Source organism: Python bivittatus, unplaced genomic scaffold (assembly GCF_059951505.1).
Source record: "Python bivittatus isolate LINGU-HERP-01145 unplaced genomic scaffold, Pbiv_v1 ctg000190_np1212, whole genome shotgun sequence".
In the NCBI taxonomy this organism is placed as follows: Eukaryota; Metazoa; Chordata; class Lepidosauria; order Squamata; family Pythonidae; genus Python; species Python bivittatus.
The window spans coordinates 3,946,309-3,972,287 of record NW_028277042.1 but is presented as its reverse complement, the minus strand read 5'-3'; the positions used below and the strand labels follow the sequence as shown (position 1 = coordinate 3,972,287).

The window sequence follows — 25,979 nt, the reverse complement described above, 5'->3', positions numbered from 1 at the left end:
ATCTCTGGACTGAGCATTCCACCTTCTGCGTAGCTCATTGCTTTGGGGCTGCAGGAAGTACAATTTATGACTTTGTTTTTCACCTGTTGCAAGAATGTATAAAATCCCATTACCTTGAAAGCTCTTCTGCCTGCTCTGGAAATTATACATGGGCACCTTACTCTGCGCAGAATAAACACTTTATTCTATCCACCCTGGTGTGTTTATTGGGTAAAGACTTCCTAGAACCCCCCAGAGTTCAGAGGACAACAGAGATGATGATGGATAACTTGGGGTCTTCCCAAGACCAAACAGGCATTTGGAGAAGAAAAAAAAGGTTTGGAAATTATATTCAGTTACCTTTTTTCTTATTGATGATGTCCAGAATAGGAAAGTCTGCCCTGCCAGCAAATTCTGTGCCTTTTATCACGAGGACCTCTTTTGCTGAAGGAAATCCATGAGTAAAGACTGCAGGTATTCCTCCAAGATAAAGACTGAAGACGGGACCATATTTTTTGGCTAACTGAAATGAAGTAGCCAGGATTAGCGTAGAGGCCTGAGGAAATTAGTTGGGACCAAAGACTTCAATTTTGCAACATAAAGCATCGTGAAGGCTGAGACTGAGAAATTTACCCGGAGCTCCATCCTACTCGATTCCCCAAAGTGTTCGGCTAATACTTCTTCCTATTCATGTGTGTGGGTAACTGTAAGCATTCTATACACAAAACTTTAATGGGACCCCTTAACACGGGAATGATTTTTATCGTATCTGGCAGACGTGCAGAATGATTTTCTTGGACAAGTAGTTTTCTTAGAAGAAATGTTGGAACCAAGCTACAGTGTTACAACATGAAGGAAGGGACTGAGCACATAGTTCCAAGGGGTGCCTCCTCGCAAATGTTCAGCCACTCCCCTTTTCTCTTCATTTTTTTTTTAGTATAAATTTTATTATGCTTTCAAAAAAAGTTAAAATACAAAACAACTCTAATAAATGGGAGGGCTTTAAAACTTGCTCCCCATGGAGGCGGAGCTGGCGTCGCGGCGGTACGGTGTGCAATCTGGAGCTCTCAAGATCGCAGCTGATCTCCGGTGCTGGACGGTCCCGAGGGACCCAAGCCGTCCCGTAGAGACGGCAACTATATAGGGCACGTCCTGTAGATCCCAGGGACATCGCAAAGTCCCTGGTTGATCTAGGAGAAGTCCCTAAAACCAGCGACAGAGCGGCAGCCATTAAGACTGCAAAAGCCGGGACAGCTCCAAACGGAAGAAGAAAGTGTGTCAACTGGGTGAGATGGACCTTTACTATTTAACTTTTCTTAGAGAACACCCTAAGTAATTTAAAGTGAATTTTTAAAAGTGAAGAAAAGTGGGATTAAGCGGCAAGATCGAGCCTCTTTAAAAAACCTTTAGTTTTTCAACTTTCCCTTTTTATGGACTTGAATCTGGCAGAGTGTGGTTTGTTTTATTTTTAAACTCAACTGGACTGGCTTTTCTGTTTGATATTTAATAATTTTCGATTTCAAGTTGCTCCTTTAGGATTAAGATTTTTTTTTAGTGCCCTAAGAAACATATTTCTTTTTCTTTTCCTTTCTTTTTTTTTTTTCTCCTTTCTTTCCGGCTGGGAAAGAGGGAAAGCGAAGAGAAAGTTAATGAAAGAAAGTAGCACTGCCTTCTAGAGGCTTGGATATATTGTTTTCTCTACTGTGACTTGTTTTATTCATATTCAAGGACTTTGAGCTTTCTAAAAAGATAGTGGGACGTGCATGATAAACTGTTTATACAGGTGCCACCCGAATAACTATAAATAAGAAAGCAGAGTTGAAAGTGGATTTTGAAAATGTTTAAGGTGGAAAGCTTGATTTAGTCACAAGAGCCTTGGACACTTAGTGGCAGTAGCTTACTTCTTGCTAGAAGTTTTGGGGGGGGGGTTTCCTTACCCTCCCTTCAGCTGGATTTTTAAAGAGACTTAGCTTTTTTTTTTTTCCCTTTCCTTTTAATTTTTTTATTTGCATATTACTGGATTAAGGTGGACAAGTGCCTGAAGATTTTTTTCCCCTTTTCCTTTTTTTCCTGTTTCTTTACTCCCCTTTTATTGTTTTTAATTTTCATCTTTTGGAGTAGTAGCTGTGGTTTTTGCCTTATTTCTTCCCCCCTTTTCTCTTTTCTGCAGCTTCAAGCATCAAGATGAGCAAGAAAATAATAGCCCCAACCTCATCAACATCAGTAGCTTCCTCCTCATCACCTGGGAGACAACACTCAATCCAGACAATGATACAATATGAAAAAGAGAAGGAAGTGACATTGCAGGCAATTATGCAAGAAATTCAGAAGATTGGAAAGAGGACGGAGAATATTGAGCATAGAATTGAAAAGACAGATGAAAGTATACAACAGATGATGACAAAATATGAGGAGAGATTCAAGAAAATCGAAGATGAAGACATACAAAGAGATAAGAAAATTGGAGATATCGATACCCGACTGAGTGAAGTCGAAAAAGGCAGGAGTGAACTGCTAGGATGGGAAATTGATAAATCAGAATACTATTTGAGATTTCAAAATATAGAGGAAGAAAAAGGTGAAAATCTTGCGGAAACAATGACAGAAATATTGGCAGAAGCATTGGAGATAACTACAGAGAAGATGACGGATGGGATGGATGAAATCTTTCGTGTTTACACAAGATATGCAATGAGAAATAAACTACCAAGAGAAGTACATATAAGATTCACCAAAAAAACTATTAAGGCACAGATACTTCAGGTGGCAAGAGAGAAAACACTAAAGTACAAAGACAAAGAAATTGTAGTCCTGAAGCACGTGCCAAGAAGAGTAAGAGACATAAGAAGGCAATATTCATTCCTGACTAAAGAGCTACTCTAAAGAGGAGTAAACTACAGATGGCTGATTCCAGAAGGTCTCCAGTTTACCTGGCAGGAACAAAGACAAAGAGTTGATACAGTCCAAAAAGCAGAGCTATTTTATTCAGAATTCTTCAGAGGAAAAGAAGAAGACATACAAAAGGAAGAATCGTTAATTGAGTTTCAAGAAGAATGTGTGGCAGTAATTGAAAAAGAAAAAGAAGAAAGTGGGGGAGATGGTGTTCCCAGAGAGCAACGAGAAGTAAGATCTACTAGAGCAATTAAACCCTCGTACAAAGCCTAACATGGAGGAAAGAAAATTGATTACGATCAATATAAATGGACTTAATTTGGCTACTAAAAGAAGGAAAGTATTTCATAAATTAGAGAAGTTAAAGTTTGATATAATTTGTCTGCAAGAAGTACACATCAAAAAACAACATGAATATTTGTTGCAGCGAAAAAAATTGGGTAAATTATTCACTTCTTTGACACAATGTAAAAAAAGAGGTGTGGTCCTATATATTAGAGATACAATGCTGGCAGAACAAATTTATGCAGATGATGATGGAAGGATTCTGATGGTTGAAATAATAGATAATAATGTTAAAACTCTTTTAATTGCAATTTATGCTCCCAATGACAACCAAGAAGAATTTTATAGGAAATTACATATGAAAATAGTTGAATTGGACTATGTTAATGTATGATGGGAGATTTCAATGGAATAATTAATGATCAATTGGACTACAAAACACAGAAATTGGCAAAGAGAACTAGGAAGACACTGCCAAAATCCTTCCTTCGAATGATAGAAGAAATAGATTTGAAAGATGCATGGAGAGAAAGAAATCCGGCAAATAAACAATACACTTTTTATTCAAACAGACATGCATCTTGGTCTAGAATTGATATGGTATGGATGTCAGTGGACTTATTTGCTAACATTCGAGAAATTGAAATACAAACAAGTACTTGGGCTGACCACAACCCAATGGTAGTTATTTGGAAAGGACAACGGAAGAGATCTAGATGGACTTTAAATAATAGGATATTAAAAGAAAAAGATTTTAAACAGAAAATAGAGAAAGAACTTGCCTTCTTTTTTAATGAAAATAAAAAAGAGGATACATCACTACAGAATCTTTGGGACACAATGAAGGCTTATACAAGAGGTTTAATAATAGATTATACAAGGAAAAGAAACATAATGCAGAAAAAGACCTTTAAATTATTGGAGGATGACCATAAAAAACTGGAAGAAGAGTTACAGAAATCCCCGCAAAAAAAAGACATTAAAGCTAAAATGGATTTAATTAAACATAAAATGGGATTAATGGAAAAGGAGGAACTAGCACAAAAAATCAGAAGTGCTAAACAGAACTACTTTGAAGACGCAAATAAACCAGGTAGATGGCTAGCTTATAAACTGAGAAAGGAGAGAGAATCAAAAAGGATTAATCAATTGATAAATGAAGAAGGACAGATTTGCTTTGGTAATGAGGACAAGAAAAAAATTATACAAGATTACTATGGAAAATTGTACTACCAAGAGAATGTACAAGAAGAAGAAGTAAGACAATATTTACAGAAAGCGAAATTACCTCAGATACCTAAAGACATTGAAATAATGTTAGAGGGGAATATAACTATGATGGAACTAACAGAAGCTTTAAAAAAGCAGAATGTTGGGAAAGCCCCAGGTCCAGATGGGCTGCCAGTGGAATTCTACAAAACCTTCCAGGACATATTGAGCCTCCAACTATTGGAAGTTATGAATGAAGTTATGACAAAGAAGAGGATACCTAAAACATGGACTGAAGCATATATTACACTTATACCGAAGAAGGACACTGACCTGCAACAGGTTAAAAATTATAGACCTATATCTCTACTAAATTATAAAATTTTTGCTTCAATATTGGCAGAGAGACTAAAAAGATATTTAAATAATTTTATTCATGCCGATCAAAACGGATTCCTGCCAAAGAGACAAATTAAAGACAACATGAGAGTGATTCTGGACACTCTGGAATACTATGAGGCACATCCTGAAAAGCAAATGGCTTTGATATTTTTAGACGCACAAAAAGCCTTTGACAACATGAATTGGCAATTTATGTTACTGCAATTGATACAAATGGGCTTTGGCAAAAAATTTACCCAAGCCATTGAAACAATATATCATAAGCAGACTGCAAAAATCATGATAAACGGAGATTTAACAGAACAGATAGACATAACAAAAGGGATGAGACAAGGCTGTCCACTATCGCCCTTGTTGTTTGTCTTAACATTAGAAGTGTTGAATAGGAATATAAGAGAAGAGAAAGAAATAAAAGGAATGAAGATCAAAAAGGAAGAGTACAAACTGCAAGCCTTTGCAGATGACCTAGTATTTATACTAGAGGACCCATTGGAAACAGCATCTAAATTAATTGAAAAGATAGAAGAATATGGAAAAGTAGCAGGTTTAAAAATAAATAAAGATAAAACAAAGATATTAACAAAGAATATGCTAGCAAGGTAAAAGAAAGAATTGGAAGAAGTTTTAGAAATACAGGTCACAAACAGGGTTAAATACCTAGGGATATATATTACACCAAGATGTAGTACATTGAAGGAGGATAATTATGTTAAACTTAAACGACAGATTGCAACAGATTTGACAAAATGGGAGAATTTACAATTATCAATGATTGGGAGAATATCCACTATTAAGATGAATATATTGCCTAGGATATTATATCTATTCCAGACAATTCCAATTCGTCTAGGGAAAGAGTTCTTTGATGATTTAAATAAAATTGTATTGAAATACATCTGGCAGGGTAAAAAAGCAAGAATAAAGCTTAAACTACTACAAGATGCAAGAGTAAGAGGTGGGTTTGCCTTGCCTAACTGGGAATTATATTATCAGGCGACAAATTTGATGTGGGTAAAGGATTGGATAACTTTAAGAAATAATAGATTATTGACCTTAGAGGGACATGACCTGTTGTTGGGCTGGCAGGCTTTCTTATGGTATAAGGGAACGAAAACACAGGGCTATTTTAGAAGGCACTATATTCGAGAGGCATTGTTTTTAAACTGGGAGAAGACAAGAAGACAATATTATTTAAAAGTTCCACGATGGATATCCACTATCGAAGCCTTCTCTTATCCAATAACATATAAAAAGGAACAAACAGATATATTGAGATATTAAATGAAAAGGGTGAACTTAAAACTATGCAAGCGTTGGAAGAACAAGGTATAAAAATGAATTGGTTTTCATATTTGCAAATACAATGTAGATTCGATAAAGATTTTAAAGCAGAAGGTATCTATGATGAGCTGACTGTTCTAGATAAAATTTTGATGGGTACTGATGAAAAGGTGATTAAAAAACTTTATGGACATTTACTAGAATTTAAAATGGAGGAAGAACAGGTCAAAGAAACAATGATTGCATGGGGGAAAAATTTTGGACATGGAATTGATTTAGAGAAGTGGCAAAAACTATGGTCTCAAAACTATAAAATGACAATGTCAACTGCATATAAAGAAAACTTGTATAAGATGTTTTACAGGTGGCATTTACCTCCAGCGAGGATTGCGAGAATGTATAAGAACAAGTCCGATAAATGTTGGAAGTGTCATCAGAAACCCGGCTCATATTACCATATGTGGTGGACATGCCCAGAAGCCAAAAGATATTGGATCAAAATCCACACATGGTTGGAAAAAATGACAAACAACATATAGACTTTAAACCAGAGACATTTCTACTGGGAATTATACCGGAAACATATAGTAAAGAACTGAAATATCTGATTGTAAATGTTTTGACAGCGGCTAGAATTGTATTTGCTAAGAATTGGAAGAATGAAAACGTACCTATGCAGGAGGAAGTTATTAAGAAAATTATGGAATGTGCTGAGATGAGTAAATTGACATTTGAAATTAGAGAGCAAGAAGACAAACAATTTTATATAATATGGGATTTGTTTTATCAATGGTTGGACGAAAAGATATAGTAATGTAATAGATCAGGAAATTATATAATAGAAACTTGACAAACTGATATAAATTACTATATATATATATAATCAATGGATAAAAATGATACAAATCTTATAATGAAAGCTGGTGTGATAGATAGACTAGTAACAAATGAATAATAATTGATAACTGATAAATATATAAATATGTGTTGGATAGATAATATGAGACTCTATATAAATGGTGAGTGAAGATTATGAAAGGATGGCACAAATGATTGGTAACTGGCTGACACACGGTTTAAAATGGAAGGTGGTTTTTATGTTTTTTACGCTCTTGTTTGTGTTTGTTGTAAAAAATAAAAAAAATATTAAAAAAAAAAAATTGCTCCCCACACAAGTGACTTTAAGTAGGTATGCTGACTTTAGAAAAGTCTTACCTTCCAATTTAATGTTATGAATAAAGAAGAAAACATGACAAAAAGGGTTTTTTTCCCCTTGTGTTGTCTGATCATTTCCCAAGGACCGAAAGCCTTGTGAGAAAGAGGATCAAAGCAGCCCTAACCCTAACAAAAGTACAGATAAACGGGACACTAAAGAACACAGTCCGGTTTGTCATCCCATATCTCTAAACACCATCTTCCTTTTAATAAATCTGCCAACGAGGCTCTGTGAGAACCCAGCTTGTTTGTGGGTGAGGCACTGCTATGGGACCTGGGAGACCCCCTTTTCCAAGGGCTCAGGGCCTTTGGCCGCACTTTTCGAAGGACAGGCCAGAAACACACAGGGACAGCATGGGAGAACTGTCACCACTTCTGAGCATACAAACAGGTCCTAGATGCAAAGGCAAAGTGCAATCCCCCACGATTACCCCCTTATTACCAAAGCTTTTATGCAAGAGCCTCATTGTTAGAGTCTGCTTAAGGGTCCTAAGTACCTTCCTTCAGCACCGTCATAACTTCAAATAGTCACTGAATGACTATTTAACCGAGGACTACCTGTAATAGATTTGCTGTTTTTCCACCTCTACTTGATTCTTCTATCTCTGCCATCTATCCTTTATATTCTTTAAAAATATGAAGCAATAAAAAATTTTGGGAGTGGGGAGCAGAGAAAAAATAATTGACAGATTTGGAATTCAGCTGAAACTGAATCATAAGCTACTCATTCAGGCAGATGAACAACACCCTTTTTAGCCTTCTAAAGTACTGGATTTGTCCAGTACTTTTTGGAAGGGGAGGGTTTCATCTGCAAAATTGGAAGTGAACTGAATTCACCTTAAAGAGCGAATGAATCTTTCAGAAGAACTTAAGTTCCATTAGGAATTAGGATTCCTCTGCATCAAATGGCAAATATGTTCTCATCTAAATGTTTTTCTCTAAATCCTGTGGCAAGCAAAAATTGTGTCTCATGTAGAAAAGCTAACAGAAAAAGCCATCTCCTCTCAGTTCTTTCTGCAGGAGCAAAAATTGTGGCAGATTCACTCCGTGGAGTTTAATCTGAGGGAAAATAAGGAGCCTTACCTGATCCAAGTCCTTCAGAGGGTTCCCCATGCTGACCTGAAGGAGATTCCCAATCAGGGGCAGGCGCCAAGGCCCCGGAGGGAAACCTTTGGGACGTCTGCTCTTCCAGAAACAGAGGACTAGTAGGGAAAGAACGACCAGCCAGCTGAAAACAGCCATGTTGAAAACAGGGAAGCCTCACTCTGTCTTCCTGTGCTGCTGTGTCTCTGGCACATCAGCCAGTGATTAAATCTTTAAGGTCTGGATGAAAGGAAAACTTTGAACAGAAGCCGGATTTCACAAGCTGCAGTTTAACAAACAGGAAATTAACATCAGGATCCTCGGGAAAAAAATTCTTTCAAAATATACCACTACCTTCTTGTCTAAAATGCCAGAAAACGTTTCATCAAGACTGCCCCACAATTAACCAAGCGAAAGGCAACCCTGGTTATTCAACCTGGCCATACCTGGCATCAAATGCAGTTAAGTATTCATGCCCCTCCTTCGTACTGATCCAATAGTCAGCACTTCTTGAATGCCTTTTGGGGGTGGGCCAGGCAATCCAAAATGAGGAGTAATGGGTGGTGGTCCCTAATAGCGCCCTGGTGCCGATTTCCATAGTTATGAACTGTCCTCAGAGTCCTTCTGCTATCCTGTTCACAGAGATTTTAGAAGGCACCGTGTCTCTGGCAACTCAGCCAGTGATTAAATCTTTAAGGTCTCAATGAATGGTAAACTTTGAACAGAAGCCAGATTTCACAAGCTGCAGTTTAACAAACAGGAAAGTAAACACCCAGTGGGTCACCTGCCATTAAAATCAAGGTATTTTTTTTCTGAGCTTTTTTCCCACCCAGAGGAGGGCCGTATCGTAAAGGAAAGAAGGCCAGCCTATGTTGTGTGAATGAAGGATACCACAAGAACGGAGTATTACAATAAGAGCATAAATAATTCTGCTCCAGATGGAGTAACTCTCGAGATTCCCCTCTATTCCCTCCCCACTCTCTCCTTCCGCAGGTCCCCCCCCAACCCACATTCCTCCCTTGGGTTTGGCTCCCGCTGGAAGCAAACAACAACTCTCCTTTCCTCAAGCCCTTTCTTCATTCAGTCTTCCCTGCTGTGCCTCCTTCTGTCCGGGTTCTGCCCACATTGCAGTTGGGGTCAAATGAAGGGAGATCTTCCCGCCAGCTGCCTCGGGGAAGAGGCAACTCACTGCCTGGAGCGAGCGGGCCTTTTCCCCTCCTGGGATCCAGAGTTTGGTGCTGCCTGGAAGGAGGGTGAGAACATTCCCACCCCCTCCTTCACTGGAGACCAAGTTTCATAAAAGGGAGCTGCAAGCAAACTTGTGCGTGGGTGGGTGGGTCAAGCAAGGAGTTAAGCCAGCAGAGACTCAGCACAGAGAATCCTCCAACCCAAAGGCAGGCAGCTCAGCAGCCACCTTCGGACAGCGAGAGAAAACTTCAGTGCTTGGAGCTGCAAGTCCACTGAGAGGCAGAGCTGGGAGGCGGGGAGGCCACAGTCTGCAAGCCAAACCGAGCCCAACCGAGCCACGGCAGAGCTTACAAACCAGCTGCAGGAACAGAAGACCGGGAGTGCCAGGAGGGGGGGAGAAAGCCCCATTCGCAAGCCTGTAGAGGAGTGAAAAGGGTCTTCACATGCAAATGGACTGAGATTGGCTACAAGAGCTGAAGTCCTGGGGGAAAGGAAAGATTTAAAGAGCTAAGAAATAGTGAAGATAAGAAAACACTGCTACAGGCATGGGAATAGGACTTAGAAATAGAAGATAGGGATAGAAATTTATGGATTAAATAAGAATACAGATAGTTGTAAACTTACAATAATAGGAAGATAGTCGAATAAGAAAGGAGTTTAATTTTGTACAATAACCAGTTTTGTGTGGGAAAAACAAATACACTCTTTGTGTCTGTCTTCTGTGCCATATTAAGAAAAGCCCTAGCATGCCTCACGTTCCTGGAGAAAACATGGGATGTCATTTCAAGAAAATTACAGAACCAAAGAGGTCTATCTAAGCCCGTAACACATAAAAGTGGAGCTGCTCTCACAAATCTTTGCAAGTTAATATCCACCCATTCTTCCTTCCCCACAACAAATGGGGTCCTGTTCTCCATTTTAGAACAGCAACACCCCTCTTCACATTATTTATTTCAAACCCTGGGTTGGAAAGAACACAAGCCAAAGGGAGACATAATGGAAACGTTATGAAGCAAGGAAAAACAGGTCCTGAATGTTTAGGTCCCCCACCCCGGCCCCCACCCCGACCCCAGGTACAGACTTCTGCACGGCTATAGGTTCTATGCATCTTTTAGAAGGCACAGTGACAATGCTGGTTCCATAGCAAACCCTGGCCCTGATCATATCTCTGAGGTGGCTTCATATGTTTTGCATTATTTTCTTACCCAATGCAGTTCCCATTGCTTCCCCTCCTCCCCTGCCACTACAAAAAAGAAACCTGTGATTTGCAGAGCCGGGTCATGCAATGCCAGTTGTAAGCTAGGTTTCTCTGCTCCACGTTCAGACACATTCCTGTGACATTCAGTAGAAAGACTTGGCATCTAGAAGTGTCAGTGACCAACATTTCACGTTCCTGGTTTTGTCTGGGTGTTACTTAAACGCTACTTTAAGGAATAGTCAGTCTGAGGAATAGACGTAGGAAGAGTGAGAGATGGATAAAATATGTTATTATTGACAAAGAAATAGTAGCTCGAGCATGCTAAGAGTGCAGCTGTGTGAGAGATAAGGAAGTAGTGTTAAGTGTTATGGTCATCAAATAGTGGCAGATGGAGAGGAAGTTGTCTCCTTGGGTGGGACAATGTAAATAAAAACTAATTTAACCTGGGGCAGTCTTTATCAGTATAATGCAATTAGCTGAAACCTTGAGCAATTACCATAGATGAGGTGGGAGGGCCCAGGAAGAAATCATAGAGCAGCCGGAAAGACTGTACACCCTGAGTACCTTAGCCACTGGGGAAAAGGGGAAGGACTTGCGATTGGGAATGTATATAATTAGGCCGGAGTGTGTATGTGGGTGTGGCTTCTTATTTGCAACGAAGTCCACCAGCCTTTGCAAACGCTTCCAATAACACTTTACTTCTAACTAACCCAGAGAGATCTGTGGTGCTTGTTTCACACAGAAGGGAGCCATATTAGTCTCTTGCAGAAAAAATCAGGCATCTTTTAACACTGTTTTTTTAATTGTATTAAAAGGCATAAGCTTTTGTGAACTACAGCAACAACTACAGAAGATGCATTGTGTGGTTAGACTGATATAGGATTTAAATTTGGATGACGTGGAGGAGGAAGAAGACAGGCAGGTTACACATAAAACAGCTTACAAGATCAATTAACAAAAATGACACTTTGAGATCTTTTGAGATTGCCTGAAACCTTTTGATGTATGTGAGTTCAGTGATCTCTCACTCAATGGCACTGTTAAAGTCTCCTTTTTCCAAGATGGTCACTCTAAAGTCGGCGATAATGACCTGGAGGATTGTTTTTCCAGAAACAGGAATAGGAGGAAAATAACAATCAGCCTGCTGAAAACAGCTATGCCGAAGGCCTAAGAAGAGTTATTGCTGTTCTCTTTGGGGAAAAGCTAAAGATAAGTACCTTTAAGGTACACCCATGGATCTTCATGGGTGACAAAAGGTAATGTTGGAAGAGAAACCTAATTTCCCCACCAGCAGTTTGGCAAGCAGGCTAATTTACACAGGCCAGCGTGCAAGATTCTGTTAATGTTACCTTCCTGTAAAGATAGAGCTAGGACACCTCGGTGTGCTTCTTGTCTAGACTACCTCACAAGGCTGGCACTAATTTTGCAAGTCTCAAACTACATCTCTCCCCCCTCACCTTTACAGTCCAAGAAACTAGAGAGGGTCCCTTCTGAGATGTTTGCCACATCCTCGTTTCTTATGCAGGCTCAGCTGCCTCTTATCTGACCATTGCCTAGTCTGCAGCTCTTCCTCCTGTCTCCCAGGGTCATTCCCACATACCATTACACCCACAGAACAACTTTATTTCTTCTAAATGGCACTTTATAATGTTGGAGATAAATTTTGCCACTTGCAGATTTTACAGGTCATCCAATATAAATCCTTTGTCGTACATTCACAGATAACTGCTTTCCATGTATATAGAAAACATGTAGTATATGAATTTTCTTTGGATTTCTCCGGTGTTCTTAGTTTCCTCTTGGAGAGCATGAGGTCGCCTTGAGTGGTGAAAATCTTCCCTTGGATCTAGTCCTTTTCCTGGCGACACTTCAAGGACATCTTAAAGCGAGAAGGGGATTGTGTAACCCCTAAATGTGGTGTAAAATCTGGTGCTTGTGATTTATCTGGCCACAATAACTGGAAGTTTCTGAGAATGCTGGTGAAGAAGAGGAAGAGCTCCATCCGAGCCAGGTTTTCCCCTAAGCAGACTCTTGGTCCTGAAAAGTCAAAGTGAAGGAGAAGAGAGCAGCCATTCAGCCCGCTATGGGCTCCAAGGTTGCCACCATTTGTGAGGTTGTTCGTATTCTTTCCCTCTCTAAAGGACTTGCCTTGGATGACTCTGTGAAGCACATCGTCTATTGCTTAGCCTGATATTCCCAAGTCAAATTTCACTTCCTTCCTCTCTCAGTTCAGTTCTTCTTTTCTTGCCTGGCTCTGACCTGTGCAGTTCAGGTACTTACCTGTCTCCTCCTTTCTCCATCATGCAGAGAGCCCAATAGAGGCTCTTAGCTGTAGAAAGACTTAACTAACTCAGCCTTTCTTGTGACAGGCCATTTTTCTCAATAAGTAAGTAAGTAAGTAATCTTTATTGTCATTGTACTTCTCGTACAATGAAATTAAATGCCACCCCAGTGCACCTTTAAAAATATAAAAGCCATACAACACATAAAACACATATAACACAACCTTCACATTCCATATTGCACAACCCCTGATGCTGCATTAATACTGCACTATACGGTAGAGTTCAGTATAGTTACCGCTCTGAGATAGAAGCTATTCTTCAGCCTATTTGTCCTTGTTTTCATTACCCTCTACTGTCTGCCAGATGGTAACAGTTCAGAAAAAGGATGTCCCGGGTGGGATGGGTCCTTAAGAATGTTTTGAGCTTCCTTAAGGCAGCGGGAACTATAAAGTTCTTCCAAAGAGGGGAGAGGGCAACCAGTGATCCTCTGGGCAGTGGTGGTAACCCTCTGGAGCACTTTCCTATCTGCCACTGTGCGGCTAGCAAACCATGCACAGGTGCAGTAGGTCAAAATGCTCTCTATAGTACAGCGGTAGAAGGTCGCCAGCAGTTTTTCATTCAGTTGTTGTTTCCTGAGAAGTCTCAGGTAGTAGAATCTCTGTTGGGTCGTCTTAACCAATGCTGAAATATGAGCGCCCCACGTCAGGTCCTCCTTTATGGTAACACCCAGAAACTTAAAACTGGGCACCCGCTCCACTCAGTCTCCATTGATAACCAGGGGCTGGACGTCCAATCTATTCCTTCTATAGTCCACTATAAGCTCCTTGGTCTTATTGATATTAAGGGCCAAATTATTGTCTCCGCACCATGAAAGCAGCAATAAAGATCAGATGTATTGCTCTTTCAAGCCTGCAATGATGCAAAACCCTCTGGCCCAGACTAGTGCAAATATCCCAACTGCTGCAATTCTTGCAATCTGATCCCTTCCTCGCAGTAAACACTATTAGAGGAAACCTCCTGTGAGCATCTTGCCAGGAAGAATCTATTTCCTCTGAGGCAGCTGCTAAGAGCCAGACACGAGGATTGTCTGAAGGTGGTTCAGGAATTTACCATTTCCTCTGCTGTATCTTGGCCCACCATCTCCAAGGAGACATTCACACAGAAAACACCCCACAATGCTTTCACAGTCAAAGGTGAATTCCACGGCCACAAGGAAACATTTTTCAGCTGCTTTGGAATGACCATATTCAACATGGTTACTTATGTTTTTTTCAACCCCATTTTCCTATGGGAAACTGAAGTATAAGCTGAGCCAAAGAGCTGATTTCCATAAGTCTTTAAAGAAAAGTTAGGTAGTTTGGGGCTCAGGGTGTGGTGCAACAATTGCCAGTAAAAGTGTGTGTGTGTGTGTGTGTGTGTGTGTGAGAGAGAGAGAGAGAGAGAGAGAGAGAGAATCCACAGAGTGAATTCCACGGCCACAAGGAAACATTTTTCAGCTGTTTTGGAATGACCATATTCAACATGGTTACTTATGTTTTTTTCAACCCCATTTTCCTATGGGAAACTGAAGTATAAGCTGAGCCAAAGAGCTGATTTCCATAAGACTTTAAAGAAAAGTTAGGTAGTTTGGGGCTCAGGGTGTGGTGCAAAAATTGCAAGTGCGTGTGTGTGTGTGTGTGGTGTGTGTGTGTGTGAGAGAGAGAGAGAGAGAGAGAGAGAGAGAAATTTACCTGCTGAAAATGCCAAAAAGGCTTCCGGCTTCACAAACTCTCCCTTTTCATTCAGGAAGTTGGAGGGGTTGAACTCGTCTGGGAACTTCCACTGAGATTCATCAAAATGTGCAGAATGGAGATTGACAAAAACCATGGTGTCCTGCACGAGCCAAGACAAAGAGGTCATGGGGAAGAATGCACTCGTGCTCAGACTTGACTCAGGATGCTACTGACTCAGCTTTCAGATAGACCCCATTGAGCTGTGGTTGAAGAACAGGTGATGAGGGTGAGCAGAAACAGGGAGGAGTTATGGATCAAGCAGAGCTGAACTCAGTATTAGGAAAAAGGGGGGCAAGAACCAAGGCAGGAGATGTGATCAGTCACTCCACCATGAGCTATCAGCCACCTTTCATAAGAAAGAGTTCCTCAGATTTCAGAAGAAACCTTTGATGCAAGGACTTTAGAGAACTGCAGGAACCATGCCAACTTACCAAAGCACACAACAGAAAAAATGGTCAATAAGCCTATTGCACTTTCATACAAGGAGGTCCGAATGCAAGTCCTCTTATCCTTTGACTGTGCTATGTCTTCCCTCCATATGACAGAACAGGATTGACCCCAACTTCTTGCTTTCTCTTGCTCTTACTTACAAACACATACCTCAGGTCAGAAAGATACAGATGGACACATGCAGATTCACCAGCACTTCACTTCATGGGAGACAATTAAAAGTTTCTGCTTTTACCTTGGGAATTTTATATCCAAAGAGCTGCACATCTTGAATGGGTGCGTGAGGTATTCCAAGAGGAACAACATTTGAAATGCGTTGGATTTCATGAATGACGGCATTTGTGTAGGGCAAGTTTTCTCTATCTTCGTATTTCAGGCTTGCATTGTTTCCCAGAACAGTGTCTATTTCCTTCCAGCATTTCTCTGAGGAACCAAGAACTCGGTTACCTTCTGGAAAACATTTCACTGACTCCATGTAGACATGGTTGGTATACTTCCCAGTCAGGTGAGCACCAGAAGTGACGAGATAGCAGCTCACTGAATTCCCAGCCATGATAATCACTAAAGAAGCAAATATGTGTACTCACCTCTATAATCAGCCTCTCGGCTGATTATATGCAACAATCACTCCTCCCCTATTCAGGACCCTTCCTCGTTTTGCATAATAAGTGAAGGTAATACTATTATTAGTCGAGAACGTTGTTTCATAATTCTTCACCTTGGATCTCTGGGAAGGCCATCAAATAGAGGAATCCCCACTGAATCGTTCCTGCTGTTGTCTCTGTTCCAGCTATGAATAGCTCAGACAGTAAGACTCGTAGTTGCTCTTCTTCAAAACTGGAACCTTTCCTCTCTGCCTTTTGTTAGTTAACACAAAGAATGTTGTTAAAATCAAATGGAAAAAGGATCTTTTCCCACTCATGTATTCTTTTTAATACAGTGGATAACGTCAATTTAAAATTGGGATTTCATTCTGAAAAATATCACTGAAAGGGGAGAGGAAGGAGGGAGAGGAAAAACCAGCATGTTCTTCCAGTGATAACCCATCATGATGCAAACAGTTCAGGGAGAGCATGAGAGTCCCCCAGAGGGTCCTCAGAGCTGGTAAAGGGGACTTTCTTCCCTGTCCTCCTTCTGCTGCAACCGGATGGACAGATCTGTGTTAGCTGGCTGGGTTTGCACAACATGCACAGCAAGGGCACATAGCTGCGCTCACACATCATGTCCCCAAGGCAAAAAGTGGACTTGGCAGAACATCTAGAAAAGTCACTGTATCAAAGTTTTGTACTTTCGTGAGGCGTCATGTCAGACAAACAGGTTCAACATGAGAGGAAAAGAAAACAATGCAAAGTCAGCAACAAGGGACTGAGAAATCTACCTTCTGCATTTCTTCCAGATATGCATCAGTGAAATCCCGGGGTTCTCCAGGAATCATGGTTGCCTTGTGCTCTTCCACCTCTTTTTCAACGAAAGCATCTATTTTCTTTGCAGTTGTTACTAGTGCCTGATGGGGCAGGGGAAGCCTCCTCACTAACAGCACAGCATTGTAAAGCTGCCAGGAAACAGAAGAAAAGCGAACATTGATTAATTTAATAGAATCATGATGGAGTCTCCTTTGTAGGATACATTGAGCAGGAAAAAAATCCCATGTGTTGTAAAGGGTTCATGTAAATAACTCTTATTCACAATTTGATAGGGTATCAAATTTCCAAGTAAGGTAAAATTTCAGTGCAGAAATTTGCCCTAATTAAATCTAAATAACTGCAGCTTTGGACCAAATCACTCACAGAGAGCCTTCCCCATTTTCCTGGCACTCTGATGAGATCCTGTCCTAATTGGAAGGAAAATCAGAAAGTTTCCAAAATATCTGAGACATGGAAATCCAAATTCCCCTAGTTGTGCATTAATTCTGAACATTCATCTGGATTCTTGTTAAGGATACCAAGGCCCAGGGTCCCGCTGTGATTTGGGAACTTTGATGTATCATATCCAGCAGAGACTTGAGGAGGGTGCTGTCATATTCATAACGTTTCCCAAATATTATAGTAGAAATTATGTTAGCGACCGCAATGTCCACAAATTCACAAGGATCAAAAGGTACACCTGTGAAATAAAACAAAATACATCTCCTGTATGTTCCTTTAGGGGACTCACAATATGCTGTCAGCTTTTCTGGTTGCAGAGGCATCATTGGAAGAACGCAAAATAAGTCCACTATAGGTCCCTGTTCTCTGATCAGCTCACCATGAACTTTGTGGCAAAAGAGTCCCCAAGGTCAAATGATATCTCCTATTTTCAACCTTTGTCCAGGAATAAAAATCTTTCAGAAATTTTTAAAAACTACATCTAAAAGTGTTAGCCCTGCGAGGTAGTTCAGACAAGTAGCACAACCGGGACTACCAGCTCTACCTTGTTAGAATCCTCGCAGTTCCATCAAGAACGGCTAAATATGTATTCTTAGTCCAAACTCAATTTGTTGCCGTGTTGGACTTAACTCCATTGCAAGCATATCCTGGTGAGCACTGCCAGTAGAGATGATTGCCTTTTAATCCAACACTTCTGGAGATCATTGCATTGAGGAAAGGCTACTAGGTCATCACAGGGGCAGCATGGAGCATGGTGGGAGGTGGGCCCAGTGAACGATGGCAAGGAGCGTTCCATGAAAACAGAGGCTGGCAACTAGCTATGTTTCAAAGGCTAGTATTGTATATACAATGACTCTCCCTCCCTCCCTCCCTCCCTCCCTCCCCCCCTCCCTCCCTCCCCAATTTTCTATGGAGATCCAGAAGCATACTCAGAAATCTAATTGAAGCTTCCAGCCAAGAAAGTTACAGGACTCCTGCTTTACAAACATGACAAGCACAGAGACAAAATGAACAATCTGTCTCATTTTGGTCAATGGGGCTTGGAATTTTGCGCAACCAGAATTCTGAGCTTCTCCCTCTCTCCTTCAATACACGCACCCAGTGGTCAGTTTGGAGGTCAACTGAATTGTGTCCCATGGACAAAGAATGAACACTGAAGTGACGATTCCCCATCCATCCCATCCTGTCCCCGGAGAAGGTACTTGTCTTTTCAGTAAACGCCTCAATCAAATAAGTTGCCTCCTCCAAGATCTTTTCTTCCATTGATTTCTTGCCCACTCCAAAGTTTCTGAGAAACATCAGTGAAAACCTTCTTTGCTCCTTCCAGACTTCACCATATTTTGTTGACAGTATACCTAAAAAAAAATCATCCAGCAGTCATTCACTTGTATCTTGCTTATAGGTAGCAATTGATTCATTGATTGATTTTTAAAACAAAGTGGATTTTCAAATGAACAGAGAATTACTAAAGTTATACAGCTAATGCTCAATTAATAAAATAAAATATGCCAAGCAAAATATGTTGAGTAGTTTTTTTTTTATGGTATAAGAAAGAAGTATGACTTTTCTCAGCTGAATGCCAAAATCTCTTCTATATTATTATCCATCCATTTTAAAAAGAAAAAAGATGAAGGGAGCTAATTCTAACATTTCAAGAGATTATTCCTTCTCTTACTGGAAAACGTTGGTCAGCACTCCAGAATGCAGAGGAAAAGGGATACTGGTAGTTAGAATGGATAACTTGGGATCTTACAAAGACCAAAGAGGCATGAGGAGAAGAAAAAAAAAAGGCTTGGAAATTATATTCAGTTACCTTTTTTCTTATTGATGGCATCCATTATAGGAAAGTCTGCCCTCCCAGCAAATTCTGTGCCTTTTATCACGAGGACCTCTTTTGCTGGAGGAAATCCATGAGTAAAGACTACAGGTGTTCCTCCAAGATAAAGACTGAAGACAGGACCATATTTTTTGGCTAACTGAAATGAAGTAGCCAGGATTAGCAGAGAGGCATTAGGAAATCTGGCAGAAGTGCAAAATGTTTTTCTTGGCCAAGCACTTTTCTTAGAAGAAATGTTGGAATCAAACACTGCAGTGCTGCAACATCAAGTAAAAGGCTGAGAGATTGCCTATAGCTCCACTGTGTGCCTCCCCCCAAATGTCCATCCATTCCGCTTTTCTCCTCAGGCAGAAGTGCAATTCAAGCAAATGATGTGCACAGCAAAGGAGATTATGGACTACATTTACACAGAAAGTCTTCTTCAAAGTGGCTTTTGTGCCTGCAGGAAGGGGGAAGTGAGGAGATGACTGGGGAAGCAAAGTGGTTTGTAGGTGCTGAAAACACACTTGAGTGGATTGCCAAGATCCTAGGAGAAGGGAGATGGAGGAGATCATGGAAAGAGACATTACCTATTCACAGCAGATGGGCCTAAGGGCATTTTCTGAAGATGGCAACATCCTGCTCGCCTGAGACATTTCCAGCCAAGCATAGTTAATACCCTTCTTTAACGCTAATAAACGGGAGGGCTTTCAAATTTGCTCCCCACACAATGAGTTTAAGTAGGTATTCTGACTTTAGAAAAAGCCTTACATTCCTATATAATGATATGAGTAAAGGAGAAAAACATCAGAAGAAGGTTTTTGTTGCTCATGTTATCTGATTGTTTCCCAAGCACCGAAAGCCTTGTGAGAAAGAGGATCAAAGCAGCCCTACCCTAACCAATGTGCAGATAAACACGGCACTAAAGAACACAGTCCTGTTTGTCATCCCATATCTCTAAACACCATCTTCCTTTTAATAAATCTGCCAATGAGGCTCTGGGAGAACCCAGCTTGTTTGCGGGTGAGGCGCTGCTAGGGGACATGGGAGACCCCCTTTCCCAAGGGCTAAGGGCCTTTGGCCCCACTTGTCTAAGGACAGGCCAGAAACACGCAGGGACAACATGGGAAAACTCTTCGCTAACTCTCACCACTTGTTCATGTCCAAACAGCTCCATCCTGTAAAGACAAAGTTCACTCTCCAACAATTATCCCCATATTATTGAAGCCTTTAATCAAGAGCTTCTTTGTTAAAGCCTGCCCAGCTTCAGATAAGCAGAGATGGGTGTTTTCTACCAGAGGAATTGCTACATTATTGTTGCTACATTCAAAACAAGCAGCTTAATATTCCCCTAACTACATAGTAAAAATTTAGTATCAAAGCAGCAAAGCTTGTGGAACTGCAATGTTTATAAGAAAGTGAAAACCGTGATTTTCAGCTGTTGAATGGCCTTTCCTCCTCTCTCCACAGCGTTCAGAGGTTTTCAGGGTGATCTAGACCAACTTTAGACTTGGCAACTTTGAGATGGCTAGCTAGGGAATTCTGGCTAGGGAATTCTGGGAGTTGAAGACCACATATCTTAAAGTTGCCAAGTTTGAGAAACACTGGTCTAGACAGACTTTTGTAAGAAATCCCAAATGTTTTCAAACGTGGGGCCTAGATAATGCAATATTAAAGAGTCTACTGAATGTTTGGGATAAAGGAGGCCTACATTTCTCCCTTCTTGCCTTGTTATTAAATGTTTATTTTATGAAGATGAAGATATTAAAACAATGTTCAGTGGAGAGACAATAATTTGTTTAGATTGCAAGATTTTATTGTTAATGGGGTAAGTATATAATATTTGGATTTTCTTCCTGCATGGTGCAATTCTGCACTGAATTGGTACCAGTATCTTCAGATAAGGAGGGTGGTAAGAAAAGAATTACAGAAGCAGCAGAAATACTGAGAGGTTTGTCTCAATTTGACAAGCTTGTAACACGTAATACTGAATATTTCTTGGGCATCATTTATACATTCCTAGGGAAGATTGTAGGATTAAATGGATGCAGAATTTGAATATGGTCATAGAGCTGCAACAATAGGAATTTCTATGGAAGCAGAAAAGCAAATTAACTTTATGTAATACCAAGGAAGAATTGGTATGACATCTTTAACCACAGGTATATGGTTATCGCTTGAGCCTCAATTGCTAAAAGGAATGATTCTTTTTCCAAAATGTTCAGGAAATGTAATGAGGAGACCAGACCTTTTCTTCATGTCTGGTGGCAATGTTGTAGAGCTCACCTATATTGGAAAATGACTCATTCTAGAACAGATAAATTCTGAAAGTTACAATCCCATTGCGACCTGGGATATTCTTACTAAATATTACTAAACCTTTCAAAATATACTGAATTAGCACATTGTTTCTTAAGGAGTCTATATGCTTGTTATTAGAAAAGTTTTCTGATTCCCTACTCTAAGAATGGAGAGTGCCTCAATGTCTACAACGATTTTGTGTTTAAAAAACAAATCTGATGCGGAATTTAAGTCAAACTGGAATCTATTCTGGAGCAACCGTCTTCAACAGGGAATTGTATCACATTCAAAATCTGTGGTCTTTTTAGAATATATATCTTAATTCAATGTAAAATTTATAGTATTGCTTCAATATATTGTTTACTATCTATAGTCTTCTTTAATTACTTGTGTTCACTAGGCATTTTTAACTCAACATTCAACATTATATGAAACATCTTATATTCACGTAAGCTTCCAATCGTATTAGTTCTTTGCTCTAACGGTAGTCCTCAGTTAACAACAGTAATTGGGACAGCCAACTCCATTGCTCAGCGACGCAATCATAAAACACAACACCGTACCAACTTACAACAGCAGTTCCAGCAGTTCCAGTTGTTTCAAATGGTTGGTAAATGACTGGTCATTAACTGAGGACTACTTAAAATATATTTGCTGTTTATCCACCTGTACTTGATGAATCTTTCAGAAGAAGGTCAGGTCCTTACCTGATCCAAGTCCTTCAAAAGGTTCCCCATCCTGACCTGAAGGAGATTCCCAATCAGGGGCAGGCGCCAAGGCCCCGGAGGGAAACCTTTGGGACATCTGCTCTTCCAGAAACAGAGGAATAGCAGGGAAAGAATGACCAGCCAGCTGAAAACAGCCATGCTGAAAGCAGGGAAGCCTCGCTCTCTCTTTCTCTGCTGCTGTGTCTCTGGCAAATCAGCCAGTGATTAAATCTTTAAGGCGTGGATGAAAGGTAAACTTTGAACAGAAGCCAGATGGCAAAAGCTGACGATTGGCAAACAGAAAATTAACATCAAGATCCTCAGGAAAAAAATAGGTGTTTTCAAATTATATTTCTGTTCAGGCAAACAGAAAGAATTTCAACACCCTTTATCTAATTTATTTCAAACCCTGGTTTGGAAACAGTAAAAGCCAAAGTTTACATGATTACAATATTTTTTAAACAAGGAAAAACATGTTCCTAAAGTGGAGCTCCCCTTGAACTGAACCCAGCACTGTCTGTAGGCTTCACACAGGTTTTAGAAGGCACCACGACAACTATTAAAAGGAAAAACCCAAACACAAAAATAGGACATCCTGGCCCTGATCATGTCTCTGCATGATGTGGCTACAGTCCTTCCCCTACCAGCACCAACCCCAAAAAAGCCCCATGAGATGCAGAACCAGGTCACACAAAGATATTTTCTCATCCCTTGGTAAGCAACATTTGCAAGGTTTGCCCTGCTGCGAGTTTACCTTAAATTATATTCATGTGAGGTTGAATAGGAAGGCTTGACATCTACAAGAGTCAGAGTCCAAAGTTTCATATTATTCGTTTTGATCTCTGGGCGTTACTTTCAGGCTGGTTTGGAGTTGGGTGTTTTATGCCCGGAGAACTCCGTGTTCTACATGGGAATCAGGCCAGGAATAGAGCCATGGAAAAGGCTGCGATTTTCATCCAGCCTTGGCTGAGCTACATAAATGTTACAATTGCCGGAAATCCTTTCTTCAGGCAATATAAACGCTGGGCTTTCTTAATCTATTTCTTTACAACTTGTTCTTCAACGACCTGTCTAAAGCTCTCCTAGATAGAGGTCAAGCGTATACCCAAGGGACTGCAACAGGTCTTCCAAGCCTCCTGAAGGAGTTTTCATAGCAGTGAGTGACATAACTCAGAGAATCCAGTACAGATGTGCCCCAGTGACCACAAAGATCAGCTTTTACAGAGTACAAGAATCTGTCCTATCCACATATTTAAGTTTATCCTGACGTTTAAATCCTGAGATTTTTCTCCAGCCTCTTCATCATTACAGACCACCGGCAACACTTTCTTCTAGTTGGTCTGTTAAAGTAGAACCGTGTGTGGGAATGACACTGTTGGGAGACAGGAGGGAGAGCCACAGACTGGACAACCGAAACGTAAAAGATGTCAGCCCACAGAAAAAGGGAGGGCATACAAAACGTTTCAGAAGGGACCCTTCGTAGTGTGAAAAGGACTCTGTTTATCTACCAATTCCATACAAGAAGATCTGGAGGTTCTTGGAGAACATTAGATCTCCTCTGATGCAAGGCAAATGAATTTGGCTCTGGCCTTGAGAAGGAGGTGGTGAACCTGTTACTTAGCCCTGGAAGAAAGTAGACAGTGTGAGAACGACACTCAGAACAGCCCAACTCTGACTTTGTTATCCTTCAAAAGGAGCCGTGAATGGTTTGGAGAGGCTTTCCAGATTCTCTAAATAAAATTTCCAAAGTAAAGTACCATTCTTGGAATGCCAGTGGTGTCCGTTTCTTGACCTGGCCTTGCTTGTCAGCTTGACTGGTAAAGAGCAAGGCAGGTGGGCCCCCTGAAGACAGAAGCCCCTTTGTCACCTTCCCTGCACATCTCCCCTGTTCTGGAAGGGCCCTGGATTCTCATGCCAGGAAGAGCCATTTCATAAACGAGCTGTGCGCTCTGCTCTTCTCCATTCTAGTAACCTTGAAGAAGGAGAGCAGAGACCTGGAAAAGTGAATTTCATCATCATCATCATCATCATCAACAACAACAACAAGCCTGATCATCCACTGGATCATTTGGCAAAAAATAGCACTTTATTTGTATTTCTAAAAAAGATCTTAAGTGGCTGTCATTGGGAGCATAAATTGCAATTAAAAGAATTTTAAGATTATTATCTATTATTTCAACCATCAAAATCCTTCCATCATCATCCGCATAGATTTGTTCTGCTGGCATTGTATCTCTAATATATAGGACCACTCCTCTTTTTTTACATTGTGTCAAGGAAGTAAATAATTTACCCAGTTTTTTTTGCTGCAACAAATATTCGTGTTGTTTTTTGATATGTACTTCTTGCAGACAAATTATATCAAACTTTAACTTCTCTAATTTATGAAATACTTTCCTTCTTTTAATAGCCAGATTAAGTCCATTTATATTGATCGTAATCAATTTTCTTTCCTCCATGTTAGGCTTTATACGAGGGTTTAATTGCTCTAGTAGATCTTACTTCTCGTTGTTCTCTGGGAACACCATCTCCCCCACTTTCTTCTTTTTCTTTTCCAGTTGCTGCTGCACCTTCTTCTTGAAACTCAATTAACGATTCTTCCTTTTGTGTGTCTTCTTCTTTTCCTTTAAAGAATTCTGAATAGAATAGCTCTGCTTTTTGGACTGTATCAACTCTTTGTCTTTGTTCCTGCCAAGTGAACTGAAGACCTTCTGGAATCAACCATCTGTAGTTTACTCCTCTTCTAAGTAGCTCTTTAGTCAGGAATGAATATTGCCTTCTTATATCTCTTACTTTTCTTGGCACCTGCTTCAGAACTACGATTTCTTTATCTTTGTACTTTAGTGTTTTCTCTCTTGCCACCTGGAGTATCTGTGCCTTAATAGTTTTTTTAGTAAATCTTATGTGTACTTCTCTTGGTAGTTTATTTCTCATTGCATATCTCGTATAGACACGAAAAATTTCATCCATCCCATCTGACATCTTCTCTGTGGTTATCTCCAATGCTTCTGCCAGTATTTCTGTCATTATTTCCGCAAGGTTTTCACCTTTTCAGAAGCCCGGTACATATTACCATATGTGGTGGACATGCCCAGAAGCTAAAAGATACTGGATTAAAATCCACACATGGTTGGAAAAAATGATAAAACAACATATAGACTTTAAACCAGAGATATTCCTATTAGGAATTATACCTGAAACATATAGTAAAGAACTGAAATATTTGATTGTAAATGTTCTGACAGCGGCTAGAATTGTATTTGCTAAAAATTGGAAAAATGAAAAAGTACCTATGCAGGAGGAAGTCATTAAGAAAATTATGGAATGTGCAGAGATGAGTAAATTAACATTTGAAATTAGAGAGCAAGAAGATAAACAATTCTATATGATATGGGATTTGTTTTATCAATGGTTGGATGAAAAGATATAGTAATGTAATAGATCAGCAAATTATATAATAGAAACTTGATAAACTGATATAAATTACTATATATATATATATATATAATCAATGGATAAAAATGATATAAATCCTATTATGAAAGCTGGTGTTATAGACTAGTAACAAATGAATAATAATTGATAATTGATAAATATATAAATATGTGTTAGATAGATGACATGAGATTTTATATAAATGATGAGTGAAGATTATGAAAGGATGGCACAAATGATTGGTAACTGGCTGACACACGGTTTAAAATGGAAGATGGTTTTTTTTTATGCTTTTTATGTTATTGTTTGTTTGTGTTTGTTGTAAAAAATAAAAAATTTATAAAAAAAAAAAAAAAAAAAGATCTTAAGTGGCAAATGTGAAGTAGAGATGGTTGCTGGCCACTGGGGAGAATGAGGCTGTCTTGCAGATCCTCACCTAGACCTACTTAGTTGTCTGGCGACATTTCAGCAAAACCTTAAAGCGAGACGGAGATTGTGTAACCGCAAAGTATGGTGTAAAATCTGGTGCTTGTGATTTATCTGGCCACGATAACTGGAAGCTTGGTCCTGAAAAGTCAAAGCGAAGGAGAAGAGAGCCACCATTTAGGTAGTTCAG

The 25,979-nt window shown here is 40.0% G+C and overlaps 2 protein-coding genes across 15 annotated transcripts in view; both read right to left on the bottom strand.

Moving 5' to 3' along the window:
• LOC103064101 (cytochrome P450 2J6-like) overlaps positions 1–11,371 on the bottom strand; it is a 34,606-nt gene extending 23,235 nt beyond the window's left edge. The window contains exons 1-3 of one of the 6 annotated variants that reach the window (XM_088135954.1): positions 9,238–11,371; positions 8,347–8,577; positions 340–502 (exon numbers count right to left, since the gene is read on the bottom strand). In XM_088135954.1, coding sequence (XP_087992080.1) covers positions 340–502; positions 8,347–8,505 — 322 coding nt within the window. In that variant the 5' untranslated portion in view covers positions 8,506–8,577; positions 9,238–11,371. The other 5 variants (XM_088135955.1, XM_088135956.1, XM_088135952.1 and 2 more) reach the window with 5 other exon arrangements.
• Positions 11,372–11,515: 144 nt separating this feature from the next.
• Positions 11,516–23,075, bottom strand: LOC103055061 (cytochrome P450 2J6-like). 9 transcript variants are annotated; one of them, XM_088135942.1, is made up of 9 exons: positions 22,683–23,068; positions 21,929–22,211; positions 18,918–19,080; positions 18,203–18,459; positions 16,618–16,791; positions 15,958–16,096; positions 15,475–15,800; positions 14,748–14,889; positions 11,516–12,769 (listed from the first exon to the last, which is right to left on the bottom strand). In XM_088135942.1, the coding sequence occupies exons 2-9, from the start codon at positions 22,085–22,087 to the stop codon at positions 12,579–12,581; spliced, it is 1,551 nt and encodes a 516-aa protein (XP_087992068.1). In that variant the 5' UTR covers positions 22,088–22,211; positions 22,683–23,068; the 3' UTR covers positions 11,516–12,578. The 9 variants fall into 9 exon arrangements, with proteins under 9 accessions (XP_087992068.1, XP_087992071.1, XP_087992070.1 ...); XM_088135945.1 differs by having other exon boundaries at positions 15,475–15,662; positions 22,683–23,066; XM_088135944.1 differs by having other exon boundaries at positions 12,668–12,891; positions 22,683–23,073.
• Between the last annotated feature and the right edge of the window lie 2,904 nt (positions 23,076–25,979).

Bases quoted from the DNA above. Each gene is read 5' to 3' on its own strand.
- LOC103055061 (XM_088135939.1), bottom strand. From the start codon at position 22,087: ATGGCTGTTTTCAGCTGGCTGGTCATTCTTTCCCTGCTATTCCTCTGT. The intron at 15,801-15,957 runs GTGAAGAATTAT...TTGCTTCTTTAG, and splicing joins GGCCTTCCCAGAGATCCAAG to TGATTATCATGGCTGGGAAT. The intron at 13,699-14,747 runs GTAAATTTCTCT...CTCATATTTCAG, and splicing joins CTTTTTGGCATTTTCAGCAG to CATTGGTTAAGACGACCCAA.